This window comes from Equus asinus, chromosome 8, assembly GCF_041296235.1.
Source record: "Equus asinus isolate D_3611 breed Donkey chromosome 8, EquAss-T2T_v2, whole genome shotgun sequence".
In the NCBI taxonomy this organism is placed as follows: Eukaryota; Metazoa; Chordata; class Mammalia; order Perissodactyla; family Equidae; genus Equus; species Equus asinus.
The window spans coordinates 87,134,886-87,154,284 of NC_091797.1; the positions used below are offsets into that span (position 1 = coordinate 87,134,886).

The 19,399-nt window shown below is 51.5% G+C and overlaps 3 protein-coding genes across 5 annotated transcripts in view; 2 read left to right on the plus strand and 1 right to left on the minus strand.

Annotated features, from left to right (window-relative positions):
• Positions 1-55: 55 nt before the first annotated feature.
• On the minus strand, positions 56-3,742 carry ALKBH2 (alkB homolog 2, alpha-ketoglutarate dependent dioxygenase). Of its 3 annotated transcripts, none has more exons than XM_044775720.2 (4): positions 3,605-3,742; positions 2,615-3,045; positions 1,407-1,605; positions 56-379 (listed from the first exon to the last, which is right to left on the minus strand). In XM_044775720.2, exons 2-4 carry the CDS (start codon positions 2,889-2,891, stop codon positions 73-75), a joined length of 783 nt encoding a protein of 260 aa, XP_044631655.1. In that variant the 5' UTR covers positions 2,892-3,045; positions 3,605-3,742; the 3' UTR covers positions 56-72. The 3 variants fall into 3 exon arrangements, with proteins under 3 accessions (XP_044631655.1, XP_014723275.1, XP_014723274.1); XM_014867789.3 differs by having other exon boundaries at positions 3,397-3,616; XM_014867788.3 differs by having other exon boundaries at positions 3,361-3,616.
• Positions 3,743-7,241: 3,499 nt separating this feature from the next.
• Positions 7,242-17,354, plus strand: UNG (uracil DNA glycosylase). Its single transcript, XM_014867786.3, has 7 exons — positions 7,242-7,485; positions 8,133-8,339; positions 8,882-8,977; positions 10,628-10,725; positions 11,385-11,473; positions 12,212-12,390; positions 16,199-17,354. Exons 1-7 carry the CDS (start codon positions 7,354-7,356, stop codon positions 16,337-16,339), a joined length of 942 nt encoding a protein of 313 aa, XP_014723272.1. The 5' UTR covers positions 7,242-7,353; the 3' UTR covers positions 16,340-17,354.
• ACACB (acetyl-CoA carboxylase beta) overlaps positions 12,275-19,399 on the plus strand; it is a 118,413-nt gene continuing 111,288 nt past the window's right edge. Inside the window, exon 1 of the mRNA XM_070516234.1 lies at positions 12,275-12,390. The gene's annotated coding sequence lies outside the window, so the exon portion shown is untranslated. The remainder of the gene's footprint in view (positions 12,391-19,399) is intronic.

The window sequence follows — 19,399 nt, forward strand, 5'->3', positions numbered from 1 at the left end:
CGTGTTGGTAAAGGAAATGCCAGCTCCCTGAGTAGAGGAAAGGAGAAAACAGAAGTACTGTTAACAAGAAGTTTACTTTTTAGTCGGCACAATTTTACGAAATGTCAGATTGACCCGTGGAGCCAGAACCTTCTTCCGGACGGGGAGGCTGTGGTACCAGTGAGTGTTGGTGGGGGGGTTCATCATAAGTAAGCTCCCGTGGGCCAGCGGAAGCCTGACTGCCTCCACCCGCCGGGAAGGGTTTTTCCCTCGAGCATCCTTGTGCCGAAAGAAGAAGTCTCTGCAGGCCCCAAAGGACACGGAGGCGATAGGGCTCCCAGGAGCCAGCTCTCTCTCGTCATCTCGGTGCTCGCCAATGTGGTCTCGGCCATCTTTATACCTGCAACGGGAGAGCGAGCCCGTCCACGGAACAGCACCCCCCAAGGCGTGCCAGCACTGCAGGGTCCTCGTTTCCTCATGGTGCAGAACCGGGCTCCGAGCACGCTGTCCCCCCCAGGGCCGGAGGGCCGCCTCTGCTGCTACAGAGCAGCCGAGCCTGGAGCAGTTTCACTCGGTTACCTAGTCCTATTTGATCATACGCTTTACAACCTCACACACCCAAAGACTCTCCTTGTTGATCCACGTAAACCTTTATCGCATAAAATGGTTTCTCCCTCCACCTAGAGTGAAATCTGTGTTCCTCGCAGTCTGAGCCCGGCCCATACCCCCTGCCCCGAACCACTGCTTTCTGGCAGTATCCATGGGGTTTCCACTCCACAGACGCTCCGAGCTCCACGGCTCTTGCTCCACATTCTGTGTGGCTCATGCTCTCTCTCCATTCAGTTATCAGCTCAAATGTCACCACCTGACTGAGCCCTCCTCTGACCGCCTTCCCCTAAACCCGAGGTTGTCAACCAGGGCAGGTCTGCCCCCACCTTAGGGGACTGGGCAATGTCTGGAGAGCCTTCCGGTGCTATGACTGGGGAGGGGGCGCTACTGGCATCTAGTGGGTGGAGGCCACATCCTACGATGCCCAGGATGGCCCCCACCTCAGAATTATCTGGCGCGAAACAATAGCACTGCTGTTGAGAAACCCTCCCTAAACCCAGACCCCTTCCTCCTGGCCATTCTTAGTCAAATCAGCCTGGTTCATTTTCTTCAAGATACTTGTCAATGTCTGCAATGATCGTGTTTAACTGTCTGCTCATCAATCCTCTCTCACTCCCCACTGTGGCGTGAGCTCCACGCCTGCTCACAACTGACTGCTGGTGCGGTTCCCCTCCCACCTCCCTCGTACACTAAAGCATTATTTGTGGTACAAATGAATAAAATACGGTGGAATCCTAACCTCTTCCTTTTGGGAGAAATGGAAGATTTATAAAATTCAGTCCACTGGTCTAAAAACTACAAAATAGGCAGGGTGTCACCTGTTGACGAGCACAAAGTTGAAGGTCTTTCCGGTCACCAAAGAAACACGATCCCGGATGCGCTCCAGCACTGGGATCCAGGGCTTCGGGGACAGAGTGAGGCCCGAAAAGGTGTAGGTCAGCCCAGTGTCGCCGTACGTCGCCTGCTTCCTTGGCACGTTGTGCCACTTCCCAAACACCTGCACCCTGGCCAGTGCACCTGCACAAATGAAACATGGCAGCTCAGGAAACCAGGCAGGCGGGCGCCCCACACTCGTTCCCTAAGTATTCAGGATGGAAAGGGAAGAAAAACAGGAGTAACACTGAATGCCCTAACCCAGGACCCCCTTCTCGAAAATCATTACGGCTCACCCAAGATGTTCACGTAAGAACAGCGATTCTCGTCCTAGGCTTAGAGAAACATGGTCTTGTCCGATTTCTTTAAAAGCACTAACTTAATTGCCTTACCTACAGGACAGGCAGAATAAAGAGGCTGAAATGCAAGTATGATGAAGTCAGGTCACACACAAGGGTGATTTTGCCAACTGTGGGGCCTAAGGTTGTGGGGCCCATGAAAGATGGAGCTAACGCAGCTCAGGCTGTAGGCTGGGGTCTCCTGTGGGCTCCTCTATGCCTCTAAGTGCCTGCCACATTGCACTGCCTCTCTGTGTGTGGTCCCCAGACCTGCAGCATCACCTGGAAACTCAGATGCTAGACTGCGGGGTGTGCCCAGCAATCTGAGTTCCCACAAGCAACAAAGTCCTCCAGGTGGTGCTGGGAACGCCTGTGCGCACGGATTACCTGGTTATTTGCCATCTCTCCTGTTTGACCAGGGGTTCTCAGCCTTGGCTGCACATTAGAATCACCAGGAAGCTTTCTAAAGACGCTGATGCCCGGGCTGCACCTCGAGCTACTCTGATTCAGTGGGTCTTGGGTAGAACCCAGCATCCTTTTTTCCTCCAATTTTCCCAGATGATTCTAATCAGTAGCCAGGCGGAGACTGGCTCTGGTCATGTCAGCTCCTAGTGGGCAGGCAATCCTGTTTTTTTCCAGTTTATATCCCAAGTGCCTAGCGAGGAGCTTGGCCCAGAGGTGCCCAGGGAATATGTGTTGAATCAGTTAACAAACTCATCAGTAACCAACGGCCCCCGAGTTCAGATTTCTCTAAATGCAGACCCCCAGTTCTATCCAACAAGCCTTCAGCACACGCCATGCAGTCCTCTGCTTACCTGTGAAATATTCCACTTCTTTCTCCAACTCCTGGAAAATCTCGTCTGCTTCGGCTTTGCCAAACAGGACTGTGTAATCGCAGTCCAGGCCCTCGGCTCGAATGCGCTGCCAGCTGGGCCCTGCCAAGTCCACTCCATTCTCCGGAGTTTCTCTCCTGGGCCTTTTCCTGCTGCTTTCCTCCCCGTCTCCCAATGCTGCTGGGCCTCCTCCGGTCTGCGCTGGCTGCCTCTTTCCCAAAAGGCCCCGGGGAGCGCTTTTCACCAGGAATCTGTCCATCCTGTCTCCACAAAGCAAAGACTTGGGAGCTGGTGCAGGGCAAAGACAGAGATTGCCCAGGGTCTCACCCAGATGCAAAAATCTGCTCGGTGGCAAAGTGGTGCCACAGCGGCACACCTCACTGTGTCTAAGTTTCCATGTTTAACACCATGTCCTAGAGAGGAAGTAGAGGACGTTAAAGCTGGAAGGGTCCCCGGGATGGTTCGGGGGCCCCCCACTCCTCTCCTGGCAATGCATCAGAATCAGCTGGCTATATTGCAAAAGCCCAATTGCCTGCATCCCACCCCCAGGAATCTGTTTTTAAAGAAACCTCCCCTGGGAATTCACATGCCACCGGCAAATTTGGAAACTGTGTGATCCAAACGGTCACTTTTATAGATGGGGAAACTGACACCGGGAGAGGAGAAGGGGTTTGCTCCACGTCACCCAGAAAAGCAGTGTCGCTAATTCCTTCCCACCCGTAACTGACCGGCCCTCCCACGCCAGGATTAAAATAGGTAAGTACGGTGATCCTCAAATCGATGATTCTGAATCTAAATGGAAACCAGTTAAACGTGGTCAAACAGGCGCACGCCGAATTCTGATAGAAAAGAAGAATTTTGACTCGTGCGCGGGGTGGGGGAGGGGGTGGGGCTGGGGGGGATGGCAGGGGTTCTCTTTAAAACCGCGGACAGCACCCGCGCAGCTCCCAGTCCTGCAAACGCTGGACTCACCCGGCCCGCAGTACTGCTTCCGGGTCGATTTCCGATGCAAACCGAGAGGCGGGCGAATTTGCAAAACGAGGTGGTGGGCGGCCTCCTGGCGCCACCTGTTGGCCTTCCCGGCGCAGTGCAAGCACTGCTTGTTTCTATGTAACTGCTTGTTCTGCATCTCTTAAGGAACATCTGGGGTTTGGGAGCTGTTGTTCGGAGTCACCTCTCCCTAAGGATTAATTTGGCATTCTGACAGGGAGTTGGGTCACCGGCCTATTGTCGCAGATAGGAGCATGAGTTCTTGCAGTCCGACCCCGGCTTCCATTTCTGTCTCCTCCACTCCAACTGTGTGGCTCCTACAGGTCACTTAACCTCTCTGGGCTTGAATTGCCTCATCTGTACAATGGGGACTATAAAACATATGCCATGAGAGCCCCATGAGGATTAATTGAGAGGACGTGTGAGAAGTGCTTCCATGCTCTGAATAAATGTTCGTTTCTATTACTGCTCCTAGTTTTTGTTTACTGTCTTTCCGGATGGAATGGAAAGCTCTGTGAGGCTGGGGGCTTTGTTCTGAATCTCCTTAGTGTACAGTTCTGCAAGTCTTGACAGAGGTACACAGTTGGGTGACCACCACCACAGTCAAGATCCAGAACAGTTCTGTCACCCCACAAAATTCCCCCAAGCCTCTTAGTCATCAGCTGTCCCCCACTCACCCAGCCCTGGCAACCGATGATGTGTTTCCTGTTCCGATAGTTTTGTCTTTCTCAGAACTTCTTATAAATGCAATCATACAATATATAGGCTTTTGTGTCTGGCCTTTTCCACTTAGCATAATGCTCTTAAGATATTATCCATGTTGCTTGGATCAGTTGTTTGTTCTTTTTATTACAGAGGAGGCATCCCTTGTATGAATGTCCCCCAGTTTATTTACCCACTCGCCCAGTGAGGGGCATTTGGGTTGTTTCCTGTTTGGTGCAATTACGAGTAAAGTCACTATATCCCTTCAGGTACAAGCTTTAGTGTGGATATAGATATTAATTTCACTTGGGTAATTGCCTAGGAGTAAATAGACCTATACAGAAGCTACACATAGAGTCACTGGCTGGAAAATGAGGAAGGAGAAAGCCTTTCAGAGCAAGGGCACTGAGCTGAGACCTGCAGCTTTCCGAGCAGGAGACCGGTTGCAACGAGTAAAGGCCCGGCCAGGGACCAGCGAATTTGCTGAGAGCCAGATTCAGTTAACACCACAGTAGCGGGGGCTTCTGTCAGAAAGGGAAGCAGCCTTGCTGGCAGGGCCAGAAGCTGGGTTTTTTCCCCAAGCATATTTAGAAATGATCAGAGATTTTCACACTGAGGTATATGGGGTAACCAAGTTTAAAACGGATTCAGCTTGAACTAAAAAGCCTGACTTACGGCCTATCAAACATATGTTGATGAAAATAATCCATAACCAATCTATAAACGAAAATTTGGGTGAGTTTATTCTGAGCTTAAATCTTAGGATTATAACCCGGGAGAGTCTTTCCACAAAGGAACAGAGCACTCCAAAGAAGTGGGGGTACACAGGATGGTTATATACCCTCAAAGAGGGTGTTTCACATATGATTGAAATGTCCCTCCCACAATAGTCACAAGATTGCCCTGTCGGCACAGCACTTGACAGACACAACAGGTAGTGGGTCTGCTATCTTGCTGGGCGTAGCTGGAGGCAAGTCTATTGTCTCGAGCTGGGCGGTCACAGGTGAGTTCAGCAATCAGCTTCTAGCCTAAGGAAAGATGCTTAATCCAAGTCTATTGTCTCGAGCTGGGCGGTCACAGGTGAGTTCAGCAATCAGCTTCTAGCCTAAGGAAAGATGCTTAATCCAAGTCTATTGTCTCGAGCTGGGCGGTCACAGGTGAGTTCAGCAATCAGCTTCTAGCCTAAGGAAAGATGCTTAATCCAAGTCTATTGTCTCGAGCTGGGCGGTCACAGGTGAGTTCAGCAATCAGCTTCTAGCCTAAGGAAAGATGCTTAATCCAAGTCTATTGTCTCGAGCTGGGCGGTCACAGGTGAGTTCAGCAATCAGCTTCTAGCCTAAGGAAAGATGCTTAATCCAAGTCTATTGTCTCGAGCTGGGCGGTCACAGGTGAGTTCAGCAATCAGCTTCTAGCCTAAGGAAAGATGCTTAATCCTTAAGGAGACGCCAACGTTGGGAGAGGCAGGGAAGTTGCACCTTTATCTCAAGGGCCTTTGCTCTTGCCATAGGGAATCTCTAAAGCAGGTATACAATGCATGCTCAACGGCCTCGGTCAGGCCCTTTTGGAAAGACAAGGTCAGGCCGAATTAGGTTTACACCAAATAGCATCCTCATATATTCCAATATATCCTATTACTTGCCATTTTTATTTGTCACATACGTTGTACATCTGCTTACCCATTAAAATAAAGACTGCACTCTCTTCAGACAAGAATGCTACTTCCCCTCCGACGCCCTATTGGTAACGCCCACAGTAGTCCCTTTCCTGACATGGAGGTCACGTGGACCTGCTAATTTGCAACTGAGTACCTCTTTGAAATTTTGATGAAAATGTATCCTGGGGGCGTTTAATATATGCTCTTTGTTCCAAGACGGTATATAACCACTCTGTACGCCCCACTTCCTCCAGGAAGGAAGGCCCCGGGCTAGTCCTCAGATCGGGCTCACAATAAACTCACCCCAATTTTGATTTATGGATTGGTTGCGAATTATTTGCGTCGACACAAACTATAGGAAGATTTTAACCTGGGGATTCTGGTGATGTAACTTACATTTCAAAAAGATCACTCTCTTAAGGAAAGAGGAGACCAGCTGGGGTTGTAGCCGGAAGGTGGAGAGCCGCGGTTGAATTCGGGCTTTATCTTGGAGGTAGAACCAAGAGGACCTGTTGATGGTTTGGATGTGGGGAGGGAGGGAAAGAGAAAAGTCCCGGGTGTATGGGGGGGTGACGGAGGTGGGGGAGGATATAGTGGTGACTTTTGGAGGATGACTACTTTTTTTTTTTTAAAGATTTTATTTTTTCCTTTTTCTCCCCAAAGCCCCCCGGTACATAGTTGTGTATTCTTTGTTGTGGGTTCTTCTAGTTGTGGCATGTGGGACGCTGCCTCAGCGTGGTTTGATGAGCAGTGCCATGTCCGCCCCCAGGATTCGAACCAACGAAACACTGGGCCGCCTGCAGCAGAGCGCGCGAACTTAACCACTCGGCCACGGGGCCAGCCCCCTGGGGGATGACTACTTTAGACTTTGACATCCACGACCTCAACTAAAGTCTCCCCCAAACCTTACAGGTTAGCCACATGTCGGACCGCTCTTGGCATTAATTACTCGTCAGGAAAATAGGTAGCGGAAATTGAATGAGATAATAGATGTAAGAGCTCAATAAATACTATTTCAATGCCAATTTCCCACCCAGATAGCCTCCCAGGCAGGCACTTTTTACCGCGGAGAGACGCAAGGATTTGCCCCAAGGCAGACGGACGAGGAAAGAGCCTATGGTAATAAATGAAACAGTAAACACGGGAACCGAACAAAAGCACCCCGCCCGCCCGAACGACTGGTCCATGCCCCGCCTCCCCTAGGGGCGTCCTGGGCAGCCCCTCCCGCACATGCGCATTAGGCCCCTCGCCGCCCCCCGCCCAGACCCCGGTCGGAGCATGCGCGGGCCGCTTGGCGCCAACTGCAGACCGCCTCAGCAGCTCGAGTCTTGCGGGTCCCCGGTCGGCGCGCGTTCGCTCCCTCCTCGGCTCCAGGATGATCGGCCAGAAGACGCTCTACTCCTTCTTTTCCACGAACCCCACCAGGAGGCGACCTGCCCGCAGCCCCGAGCCGGCCGACCCGGGGACTGGCGTGGCGGCGGTGGCTGAGGAGAGCGGGGATGCGACGGTGAGGCGCGGAGGTTCCTCCCGTGGGGCCGGGGGAAAGGAGCGGGGAGAGGGCGGCGGGCCCCGCGCGACCGAGGGGTTGCGGGAACGCGCCGTGGACTCGGGACTCGGGCCTCGGCGGCCTCGGCTTCAGAACACCCTCTCCGCGTTCAAAACACCCGCCCCGGCGCCTGTCGGCGGCCATGCTGAGGGGCCAGCCAATGGGAGCGAGCCTCGGGGCCCGCGGCGTCAATCAGAGGCGAGGGGCCCGCCCTGCTCGGTGCGCCGTCCAATCAGAGGAGGGAGGGGGCGGGACTCCCGGGGAAGGGTTTTTGCCGCGAAAAGGCCACGTTGGGACGCCAGTGGCGGGCTCCGCGGGGCGGGGCGGCGGGGTGCAGGGCCCGCCTTCCCGCGAGCGCGTTGCTCGCAGCCCTTCTGCCCGCCGCGTTTTAGTACCAAATTCGAAATTCCGGGCAGCGGCACGTTAGTCCCAACTGGGTTCAGCTCTGGATTCCCGGAGTCTGGTTTTGCTGCGACCTGCCCGGTGGGCCTGAAACCCCACAAATGGGCGTCTTCTGGAAAGGCCTGTTGGGGTGGGGGCGGAAGCTGCAGACGCCTGGGAGAGGCCCGCTGCAGCTGGTGACCCGCCTGTGCGGGTTCCACTTGCAGGCCAGCCCCGCCAAGAAGGCCCGAGCCGGGCAGGAGGACCCCGGCACGCCGCCCTCCTCGCCGCTGAGCCCGGAGCAGCTGGACCGCATCCAGAGGAACAAGGCCGCGGCCCTGCTCAGACTCGCGGCGCGCAACGTTCCCGTGGGTTTCGGCGAGAGTTGGAAGAAGCACCTCAGCGGAGAGTTCGGCAAACCGTATTTTATAAAGGTGAACGTGGGGCCTGCGGGCCTTTTGTCTTGTTAGTATAGCAGGCCAAGGCCACGTGTATACAATATTCCTTTGTAATCTCCCGTTTTGTCTCCATCAACGTCCTTTGCACGCTAAAGCGGTAAACGAAAGGCATGGTGTTTTGATGCGTGCATTTACAGGAGTCACTGTCTTCAAAAGGCTGTAAGATGATATCACGGCTTATTTTAATTCGTTTAGGTAGTCTGCTCTCCAGGAAAGCGTGGAATGGTCAAACCACAAACCGAACTGAATGAAACCTGGCTCAGGGAGGGAAAAAGGAAATCAGAGCAGCCGGGCCAATCAACTCTGACCCAGCCCAAAGAAAGGGGGAGGGAACCGAGTGAGTGAACAACATGGGTGGGGAGCAGGTACTGTATTTGTTTTTCCAGAGAATTTGGGTGTCAAACACGGCAAAGAGCTAGATAATATTTCTTCAAATAGCTTGCATTAGAAGCTTTCTTGTTGAATTTTCATGCTTCCCAGTGAGATCTGATTTTAAATCTGGTTTATCTTTAAATCAGCTAATGGGGTTTGTTGCAGAAGAAAGAAGACATCACACTGTTTATCCACCCCCACACCAAGTCTTCACGTGGACCCAAATGTGTGACATAAGAGATGTAAGTACAAGTTGCGAGTGAATTTTGGGAAGAGAGGGATGAGAATCCAATAGTATTTTTTAATTAGGGACACTGGAGTTAAGTCACTGCTCATAATTCAGTAATAAGTAAAATACTGAAATTGTGAGATTTGGTAGGCTATGTTTTAGCCTATATTTACTCTTATTAACTTTTACAGTGTGCTGTTTATGCAGCAAAAAAGAAAAATACGTACATAAACCCTGTATCTATATGTTCTCTCTGAGGTTTTTTTGGTGAGGAAGATTGGCCCTGAGCTAACACCTGTGCCACCCTTCCTCTGTCTTGTGTGTGGGACGCCACCACAGCGTGGCATGAAGTTAAATGAACTAAGTCCTATTAAACTCAGCACTAGTTTGCTTCTCGCTGGGATAGTGTGTCCTGTTTCGAATACTGGTGATCACTGTAAATAGGAAGAATAAGAAAAGAGTGTGAAACTTCAGAGGATCAGATGGCCCACAGGGCCTCTTTGCAGACGAGCATGTGGAGGGTCAGGGAGGTTACACGGTTTGTCCAAGGTCGTCCTTCATCGAGGACCAGAACCCTGAACCCAGAAGCTTCCCTGCAGGGACAGGGAGCCTCACAGTGGGAAATAGGCTGGGGACAGCATGAGCACCAGCAGTAAGAACGGAGAGGTCCACAAAGGTTCCTGATCATGGGAGCTCCTGAAGCTGGATTTTAAAGGGCATATTGTATGTTGGCTTTGGAAGAAGATTCTGAGAAGGAAACCCATGAGCAGAAGCATGAAAATGAAGAGGCAGGCAGGCACTAGGTGGGAAGGACTCGCTGTGTTTCAATACCACTGTGACAATGACCTAATTTTCATTGCATCTTGCCACCTGCTCCTGCTGCCTTTTGACCTGACTTTATTCTTTTCTGGTTTCATCCCTTAGAGGATATAGGGGTACAGGCACCTTCGTATGCTGCTGCTGAGGAATTTAACTTGCTTCAACTCATTGAAAAGCAATTTGGCATATGTCTATGGAAATTTTAAATACACTTATCCTTTGACCAGCAACTCCACTATTTTGAATCTATCCCATAGAAATAAGAGCAACAGTATGTAAGGAGGTCTGTACTGGGATGTTTGCTGCATTGTTTTTTGTCATGGAGAATATAGAGAAACACGCTGACGGCCTCTCAGTGATAGAGCTCTCCGTTGACTTGAAGGAGGCCCAGCATGTATGACGTGAGAAACGCAAAAATGTAGGGCAGTGAGTACAAGAACCCCACTTCTATAGGTGATTAAAAATAGGTTGAATCAGGACAGGGTAGGGCTGAGCGGAGGGTGACAAACCATTTCGTATGTTTCTGGATGGTTCTAATTGTAACAAGGACATATCTGCTTTTGTAATTTGACAAATGAAACCCGTGAAGCAAAGTTGAGCCCAAAGTGCCTCAAACACGGATGTCAGAGAAGGGGCGAGGCAGTGCAGCAGGGCGATTGCGTGCAGGATGATTGGGTAATGGAGAGTGCTGCTGCCAGGTCGCCTCCTCCCTCGGGTTCTTGGCTGGGGCAGGAAGGGGGCTGCCCTTCTCATTGTGTCCCTTTGTCTAGGTTCCAGTCGGCCAGGTGTTGGTTTAAACTACCTACACTCTAGTACTTAACTTCTTGCCTCCTATTATCAACAGGTGAAGGTCGTCATCCTGGGGCAGGATCCGTATCACGGACCCAATCAAGCTCACGGGCTCTGCTTCAGTGTTCAAAGACCGGTTCCACCTCCCCCTAGGTACGATTGCTTTGCAGATGGCTCAGGGCCAATCACGATTACTTTGAGATAGGTACTTTGCAAATTACAGGGACACCTGTTTGGGGGGTTTTCACTAGCCTTTGGAGCAAAATTTCTCAAGCTTAGCACTGTCGACGTTTGGCGCTGGGTCTCAGGGGGAAAACTTTGTCCTGTGCACTGTAGGATGTTTAGCAGCACCCCGGGCCTCTGCCCACTAGATGCCAGTAGCACTGCCCCCCTGGTTCTGATGATGAAAGCTGTCTTCAGATGATGCCAGAAGTCCCCTGGGGACAAAATCACCCCTGCTTACTAAAAACCGCTGCTTTGGAGGATTTTACATAATATGTACGAATATAATAAACACATAAAGATGTAACATTGTAACCAAGCATCAATTGGGAGGGGCTTCGTAACTCCTGGAGTCATTTACTCAGGTTTTCCAAAGTGCAACTCCCTAAATCCAAGCGCAGACCGAAGTAAAGGTCTCTGGCAGACTGAGCTGTCAGGAAATGGAGTTCGCGTCCAGAATCAGTGCAGGTGTTCCCTTGTCCTCTCCAGGGGCTGGCTTTACGGGCTAATGCACATAACGCTGAGGGGACAGAACTTTCAGGACTATGCTTAAGATGCTGTTTTGTGTTTTTCTTCCGGCTTGCTTCTAGCTTGGAAAACATTTATAAGGAGCTGTCCACAGACATAGACGGTTTTGTTCATCCTGGTCATGGAGATTTATCTGGGTGGGCCAAACAAGGTAAACCAGCCGCTGTGGAAGTGTCCTGGAGGGTTTCAGCAGTCTTCTCCTTTCTGTCCGTCTTGCTCATGTTTGTGAAAGATTAGCCGTAAGGAACTAGAGCGCTCCAACAAAACGGCCAAATTTATATACATCAGAAAATGGGTATAAGTTTTACCCTGCAACCGATCGATTCTTTCATGTTTAACAGTCTGTTCCTCCTGGGTATTTTGAGTTTATCCACTTGACTGAACTTTGACCATCAGAAGGTGGCCTGACTTCTAATTTCAACACAAAGGCTGTGTTGTGTGTGTTTAATACCTATCTACAGAACTCCATTTTCTTCTTTCTTTTTTAACACGCTAACCAGGATAAGGAAAGACTGTTGACTCTTTGGTTTCTTGCAGTTACATTTTTGTTTCAGTGAAATGTCTTGGCCTCCTTTTGTTATTTTCTGGGGTTATTTAAGGTCGCTTAGGATGTATTTTTGAAACAATTCGTTCTGGTGACACAAACAAGGCGTGTTGACTGTTGGAAACCTGGAACAGGTTGAAAGTGCAGAGCTGAAAGTAGAATGCCCTCCACTCTCGCCCAGAGGTAGACACCAGTCACATGGGGATGATTTCTCTCTGACCTGACTCCCGCCAGCTGCCAGATTCCATCCAGAACTGGCTTCATCCTGTGTGAGCCCCTATTGTAGGCTGTCGGGTTGGTGGTCGTAGCCCACCTTTCACATAGTTCCCTGGTATGTCTTCGTAGGTGTTCTCCTACTCAATGCTGTCCTCACAGTCCGGGCGCATCAGGCCAATTCTCACAAGGAGAGAGGCTGGGAGGAGTTCACCGACGCGGTCGTGTCCTGGCTAAATCACAACTCAAATGGCCTCGTGTTCCTGCTCTGGGGCTCTTATGCTCAGAAGAAGGGCATTGCCATCGACAGGGTATGTGTGTGTGTGCTTTTTTTTCTTTTAAGTAGTTTAAGCCTGTTTAGAGAATTCTAGGACTCCCTGCTCTGTGGTCTTGGAAAATCCATGACGTGGAATGAAGCTTATTTTCCCTTAAGACTATTATACTCAGGGTTAGGTTTCCCACTGGAAATTGAGCAGAACTCAGACAAGTGATACGAATGCCTGGTTGTGTATGAAGAAAGCCACTGGCCAACTCTGGTGTATGCAGTTAGTAATATTGGCGTAAACTTGCCATATACATAGAAAGATACGCAGGTCCCGGGAACCATTCATTTAAGAAACAGTGGAATAAGTGCTGAATAAGACGAGTTTCACGATTCCAAGAAATCTGAGAGTATACAGAACACACGAAGAATTCCCCTTAAACACAAATGTCACTTCGCCCATGAAAAGGCTCCCAGTGATAACCATTAACCCTGAGGTCTGATGGCCAGTGCGCGGCACCACCAACCAGCTCTTGCATCGCTGCCCTCTCTGCATCCTGGCCCCACTCGTTCCTTCTCGATCTTCTCCGTTTACTTACGGAGCACCTCCACACCCTCTTGCTGAGGTGAAAAGCCAGAAGTCTCCTGGAATCCTCTCCTTTCCCTCATGCCTTAAATCCAGTGCCTCCGAGAGTCCTCAAACATCCCAGGCCCACTGCTTCTCACAGGGACGCTGCTGCCACCCTGGGCTGAGCCCTCGTTTCTCTCCAGGGTCCCTGACAGACGGGAGATGAAGGGGGTTTGATGAACAGCAGAGTGGAGGAGGACAGACGGGGTGTAGGGGGCGTAGAAGAGTCAAGAAGGAGTGCTTAGCTTGGGCAGTGGGGAGAGACTGAATTGGGGCATGAGAGTGGGGAAGAAATACAGGGTAAATCCTACAGTAAGTGAAGCAGAGGGGCTAAGTGAGGTGACCGACAGTAGGGTCAGAGATGTGCAGATAACGCTCAGCTCCCTGCCCTGTGTCAGCACCAAGTCTGGCACTTTCTGTGCAGAATCACTTCATCCTCTCACAAGGGCTATGGGGAGAGGGATGTACGGACCCTATTTTGCATTGGGACTCGGAGAGATGAAGTCACTGCCTAGGATTGCAGTGAATTCGGAGCCAAGATGTAGCCTGTGCGGCAGCTTCAGGCTCTTCCTGAGCAGCCCGCTCAGCCGGGTGGGCTGTGGCATGAGCCCAGGGTGGGCCGCGGGTGAGTGGGGATGCTAAGCCAGTGACTGAGTTCCCGTCTGCAGACTGCACGCATGTGTCGGTCATCACCTCTGTTCTTCTTAGATGGAGATTGGTCTTTAGTTCAGAATTCAGGGTTTTTGTAGGTGGTAGATTCACAATAAAAAAGGAAAAAGGAGATGAAGGTATGTGGTGAGAAGTCTCCCATCCTCGTCCCCAGCTGGTCAGTTTCTTCCTGACTTGCCGGAGCACTGGATTCTCGTTTCTCGCGGCCCCTTCCAGTGTCGTCTTATGCACATGCCAGCAGCTAGCAGTGGACTGTGTAAGTCAGATTAAAAGGCCTCGTTTTCATAAAGGTTTGAGTGAAAGAAGATGATGCTGTTGGGTTTTTTCTTTTAAGGGACGGGAACAGTAGGAATGAATCTGGTGTGAATGACCAGCTGCTAAGATCTTATGGTCTGGGTGAGCCAGGAGTGTGCATAGGGGTGATTTCCAGGCTCTGCCTTGGGGAGGACAGTGGTCAGTCTCCCTCCTACTCAGTGTATTTGTCCTCTTTATTATTGTTAAATATAGTTCGGGTTGAAAGTAAACAGTTGTTAAGGGATTTTGATCCTGAAAACCAAGTTGTGGATCTCCAGCCCAGTGTGTCTCCGGGCCCTGGATCTGTATGCTCACCTGCCTCCGTGCTAGTGCCGCATGAGCACGCCAGATTCAACAGGTTCCAGAGAAATTGTCCTTTCCTCTTGCGTCCCTCACCAGACTTGCTCCTCTGTAGTAGCCAAGGCTCAAAAGGGCCACCATACACCCAGTTGCCCAACGAGAAATCAGGTGGCATTCTTGACACCTCCCTCGCTCCCTCTGTCTCTCCCCCTTCTCCCTCTCCCCTGCACCCTTTCTCCTCTTTCCCCCCTTGTCCCTCCAGTCAGTCATAGCCTCTCTTCTCTCTCTCCTGTCTCTGTCAAACCCACCCCTGCCTGACCACCATTGCCTTGGTTCAGCCCCTATCTGATCTTGCCTGGAGTGTTCCAGGGCTTTCGCTGTGGAAGGACGGCCTTGACTGGGGCTGACGCCCTCGGGTCCTGGGATGGCCCCGCTGCCTCTCAGCCACAGCGCCCCTCTCTCTGCTCTGAACTCCAGGCTGACTGAAGCGCCTGGACTTCTTGCTCTGGCCCCCGTCCCTGCCTGCCTTTGAGCATCCTGCTGCCTCTGTCCAGGATGAAGGACTTTTCCTTCCCCAGATGCTGGCTAACTGGCCCTCAGCACTCAGTGCCCCTCACGTTTCAGGGCCTGTACGCGTGCCGGTTGTCGTGCTAAGACCTTGACCTGCGTTACTTCTCAAGCTCTGTGCGCACGATCGTTGGTTTGTTCTTACACGGTACCTGCGTAAGCTGCATGCTGCTGTTCCCAACTTACAGTGAAAAGTGGAGTGCAGCTGAGGGAGGTTCAGAGACTTCCCCGTGGCCACACAGCCAAGGGGCAGAGCCGGGACTTGACCCAGGCCTTCTCCAGCTGGCCTCCTGGCTCTTGACCATGCTGGGCAGCCTGCCTGTAATTATGCCCCTCCTGGACCAAGCTCCTTGAAGGCGGGGATGTTTTAATACAATGATTTGTTAGGTGGTGTTTACTTAAAGACAGAAAAGGATAAAGAAGGAAACAGAAGTGGTCCATATGGCCGTGCTGAGTTAACTACAGTCAACATTTAGAAGAGCAAAGTATTCCATTTTTGTGGGGAGACAATTCAGACAGTATAGAACGGTACACGATGGAAAGGATGCCTTCCGCTGTTTCTTTCCCCTAAAGGAACCGCTGTAAATAACATCTGGCTATTCCCCCCCCCCCCCGCTCCCCCGATTTTTTTTTTTTTAAAGATTGACAGCTGAGCTGACATTTGTTACGAATCTTTCATTTTTCATCTTCTCCCTAAAGCCCCCCAGTACATAGTTGTATGTTCTAGTTGCAGGTCCTTCTGGCTCTGCTATGTGGGCTGCCGCCTCAGCATGGCCTAGTGAGCACTGCTGGGTCTGCCCAGGATCTGAATCGGCGAAAAACCCTGGGCCACCAAGGCAGACCATGCGAACTTAACCACTCGGTCTGAAGGCTGGCCCCCCCCCAAATTTTTTGATGCAGTTAGTTGTCACTCTCCTTGCTTTTTCACCTGACATACTTTGGAGGTCTTCCCCTATCAGCATATGGAGCTCCGCCTTGTTCTTCTAGTGGCCACGTGGTGTTCCATTGTAAGAAATTTAGAAACATTTTTAGTTGGTTGCATGACACTGGATTTACATTGGGTGTTCCAGCTGTCAGCAGTGCTGCGGGAAGCTCCTCATTCCTGCATCTCTGTAGTTCTGTGCATCGTGCTGTCCTGTAGCACATATGATCTTAGCAGTGGAGTTGCTGGCTCACAGGATCCGGGCACTTAGACTCCCATAGGTGGTGCCTGACTGAAGGCTGAGACCGTCTGCTTTGCAGCCTCAGAGCCTAGCAAAGGCAGTGGCTTCTCGAATGAAGGAGTGAACGCGCTGATGCTCCAGTGTGGGTGCCAAGGGTGAGGACGTCCACTTCGGCACGTGGGGCGATTAAAGTCCCAAATGTGCCACTGTGTGTTCTTTCTCTTATTATCTTTCAGAAGCGGCACCACGTGCTGCAGACTGCTCACCCCTCCCCATTCTCCGTGAACAGAGGCTTCTTTGGGTGTAGACATTTCTCTAAGACCAACGAGCTGCTACAGAAGTCTGGCAAGGAGCCCATCGACTGGAAGGAGCTGTGACCCTGCACCAGGGGCCTCCGGGCAGTTTTCTCTTTGCTACTGTTGAAGTACCTGTCGGTTGCAAAGTTGAATTGAGAAGATAATTTCCCTAGTTCTTAGTCTGCGTAAGGGGACAGTTTGAGTAAAGCGGCCGTGAGCCCAGCTGCCGAGCTTATCCAGCAGAAGTGGCCGAGGCTGTCCCATGGCCACATGTCTGCCTTTGCAACATGGCTTTGGCCTGACACGAGCCGTCAGCCAGAGCTCCTGGGAGAGAGATGAGGCCGTGTGCTCTCACCTCGCTCCCTCTGCTGCCTGGTTCAGGAAGGCCGTGAGATAAGTGCCTCTTTGGACGGCCAGCTGCTGCTTGTTTTACCTGGTGGGTTAGACTTTAGCTTATAAGGTGTTGGGTGTGTTTATTTAGAAGGGCCCCTTTGCCCAGCTGGCCTTCCAGTCCTGCCAGGTACACTGCCCCTGATCCTCACAGAGCCTCAGGCCCCTCCTTGAAGGAAGCATGAGGACGACCTGCAAGTTTCCAGAAATTAGGCCTCACTTTCCTGAGTGTGGGAAGGAGAAAGTGGCTAAGGAATAATTCTTGGTGTGAGCCTTCACGGCCAGGCAGAGGCTGAGACTGGGGAGCTGGGTCTGGTTTATAGCTTCGACCTGCGGCTCTTCTAGGAGTAAGCAGTGTGAGCTGAACAGCGAGGAGGACAAAGGGGGGTTTTGATTTTTTTTTTTTTTTAAGAGGAAGTGCTTTTCTCCTAGATGTGTCGTGAGTTGGGGTTCTTAAGGCAGCACAGACTGCCAAAAGCTTTTTTTATAACTAAAATCACTTTGGGATCTCTCTTCTGCAACACTGCCGGATTTTGCTTTGTAAAAATACGTCGCAGATTTGTATATATATTTTACTGTTCGTTTAACAATCTTTATTAGGTCGTCACCTCCATCCTAGATCCTGTTAGAGATGTGGCTTTGCTTTGAGTTGGGTTAAAAGAGTTAACCCTGCTGAGTTTCCTAATAAAAGATGGTTGAAGTTTCACTTTGTGCCAGTGCTCTAAGTCAGCCTCGTCTGGGCCCTGGGCGTCTGTGGACTCTTGGGCGCCCTTGGGCTGGGGAACAGCTTGGTCACCACGGAACTGTTGTAGGCATGAAGGGCTGTCTGTCTCTTCAGCCCTCACCTCTTCCTGCCTCTGCCCTCCGTCAGGCCTCGGTAAGCCCTGGGCCAGGTCCCAGGGAGGGGCGAGAACAGGACAGCGGCCAGCGGGCTCCGAGCTGGGTCCCACCCCAGTGAGGAGCTGCTCCCCTGCCCCAAGCTCTGTGGGGGCTAGACAGGGTCGAGGTCAGCTGAGACCCTAAAGGGGCCGTTTCCGGCTGGAAGAAAGCGTTTCTCTGGGCATCTTGGCTAGCCCTTCATGGCTGCGTGTCCTGCCAAGCCCTGGACAGTGCAAAGGGAGTTTTGCCCATCCTCCCTCTGCGTGTGTCTCCAGACTTTTCCCCAGGCATCTGGACTTGAGGTGTGAGGCCAGGGCACGGGGAAGACGCCCCGTTGGCCCGCTGACCTGCCAGCACTTGGCTGTAGTGGCAGGCGGACATCCCCATGAAAGGGTGGACTCCCAGATGTCAGAGGAAGGAAGCCAAAGGCTTGGGGGGCTTGCTCACAGTGCCTTGTGTTCAAGTGGGCCAGAAAGATGGTGTCCAGAGAGCGCATCTAGACCAGCAAACACCTTTCTCAGGAGGGTGGGACTCAGACCCTTTCGTCTTGCTTGAGAATGTTGCTTCCCCTGCGTCCCCAGTTTTCTGATGTCTGAAGGGCAGGGTTCATGATGCCCTCTGTCATCAGCGCCCTGGCCTCCACGAGGGGAGATGCAGCACAGACATTCTCGGCACCCCGCCTTCCCCCGGTAGCTGTGGGGTCCTCCCCGGAGCCTCACCAGGGGCTCCTCATCCCTGGGAGAGAGGGGATGCTGTTTCTCTTTCTTAGGTGTTGCCACTTCTAGGAGACAGTCAGCTCTGAGTTACTGTAAGTGTTCAAAAAGCAAACGATGGTTTAAAATACATTGAACCCTAGAGGTGTCGTGACACTTTAAACAGAACACAGCAGCGTCTTTGTCATCAGTGACCCTCCCGCAAGAAGAAATATAAGTTTCATCATTGATCTTTAAGAAACAAGACTGAGGCTGATGACCCTTCAGTCCTGTCGTTGCACTTGTCTTACCGTGTTTTCGAGTTGGCTGTGCTTCCAGCGCTGGGTGGGCCAAAGTGAGGAAAAGGCAACGACTGGCCTTTGGGGGCTGGGCTCGGCACAGTTTATCTGTCAAGGGTCACATAGGAACTATTTTAGGCTGCAGCCATGCTGTCTCTGGCAACTACTCAACTCGTCAGACAGCTGCCACGTGCCCAATGTCAGAGGACGGTGGCTGTGGTCCAGTACAACTTTATGGACACTGAAATGGAGTTTAATATGGCTTGAACGTGTCATGAAATGGTTTTCCAGGCGTTTACCAGATGTACAATCCGGTGTTAGTTGGAGAGCCGTGGGGACACACGTGGTGGGGCTGTAATTTGTGGACCCCTGTTTTAGGTGCTCTCGCTCAGATGCCAGCAGTGACAGCCTCTGTCGTGTCCTCCCGCTGTCTGGGCACTTCTGCGTGGCTCACGGTGGGAGCACGTGAGAGCCCAGCCAGAAAGCACTCCTGTGTCCCCTTCTCAGGCCAGGAAAGCTGGGCTTTCGGAAGTGGAGACACAAGGAAGTCTGTAATTAAACAAAATGTCCTGGGAACCCCTCGGTATACACAGTCCTGTGGAAGGCACTCTCATTGTGATCTGAGTCCTCGGGGAAAGGTTGGGGAATGTGAACACAATTTAAATATTAGACTTTAGCCTGTTGTTAGCATGCTTCCAGTATTAGATAGTACATTCTCTCCCTCTTACAGTCCCTTTCTGCTTCAGTGTGGTCCCAGTGTAAAAAGTCATAGAAAGAGTTTTGGATTGGAGAAAGTAACTTTTTGGTGTGTATGTGTGGCAGTGGCCTTTCATTCTTGTCAGACCCTAGAAATGTGCCAGGAGAAACAGGCAGTGGGCTCT

Excerpts from the sequence above, each read along its gene's own strand:
- ALKBH2 (XM_044775720.2), bottom strand. The coding sequence starts at position 2,891 with ATGGACAGATTCCTGGTGAAAAGCGCTCCCCGGGGCCTTTTGGGAAAG. Across the intron at positions 1,606-2,614 it reads AGAAGTGGAATATTTCACAG|GTGCACTGGCCAGGGTGCAG; the intron begins GTAAGCAGAGGA and ends TCATTTGTGCAG. Across the intron at positions 380-1,406 it reads AACTTTGTGCTCGTCAACAG|GTATAAAGATGGCCGAGACC; the intron begins GTGACACCCTGC and ends CTCCCGTTGCAG.
- UNG (XM_014867786.3), top strand. The coding sequence starts at position 7,354 with ATGATCGGCCAGAAGACGCTCTACTCCTTCTTTTCCACGAACCCCACC. Across the intron at positions 10,726-11,384 it reads CCGGTTCCACCTCCCCCTAG|CTTGGAAAACATTTATAAGG; the intron begins GTACGATTGCTT and ends GCTTGCTTCTAG. Across the intron at positions 12,391-16,198 it reads AGGGCATTGCCATCGACAGG|AAGCGGCACCACGTGCTGCA; the intron begins GTATGTGTGTGT and ends ATTATCTTTCAG.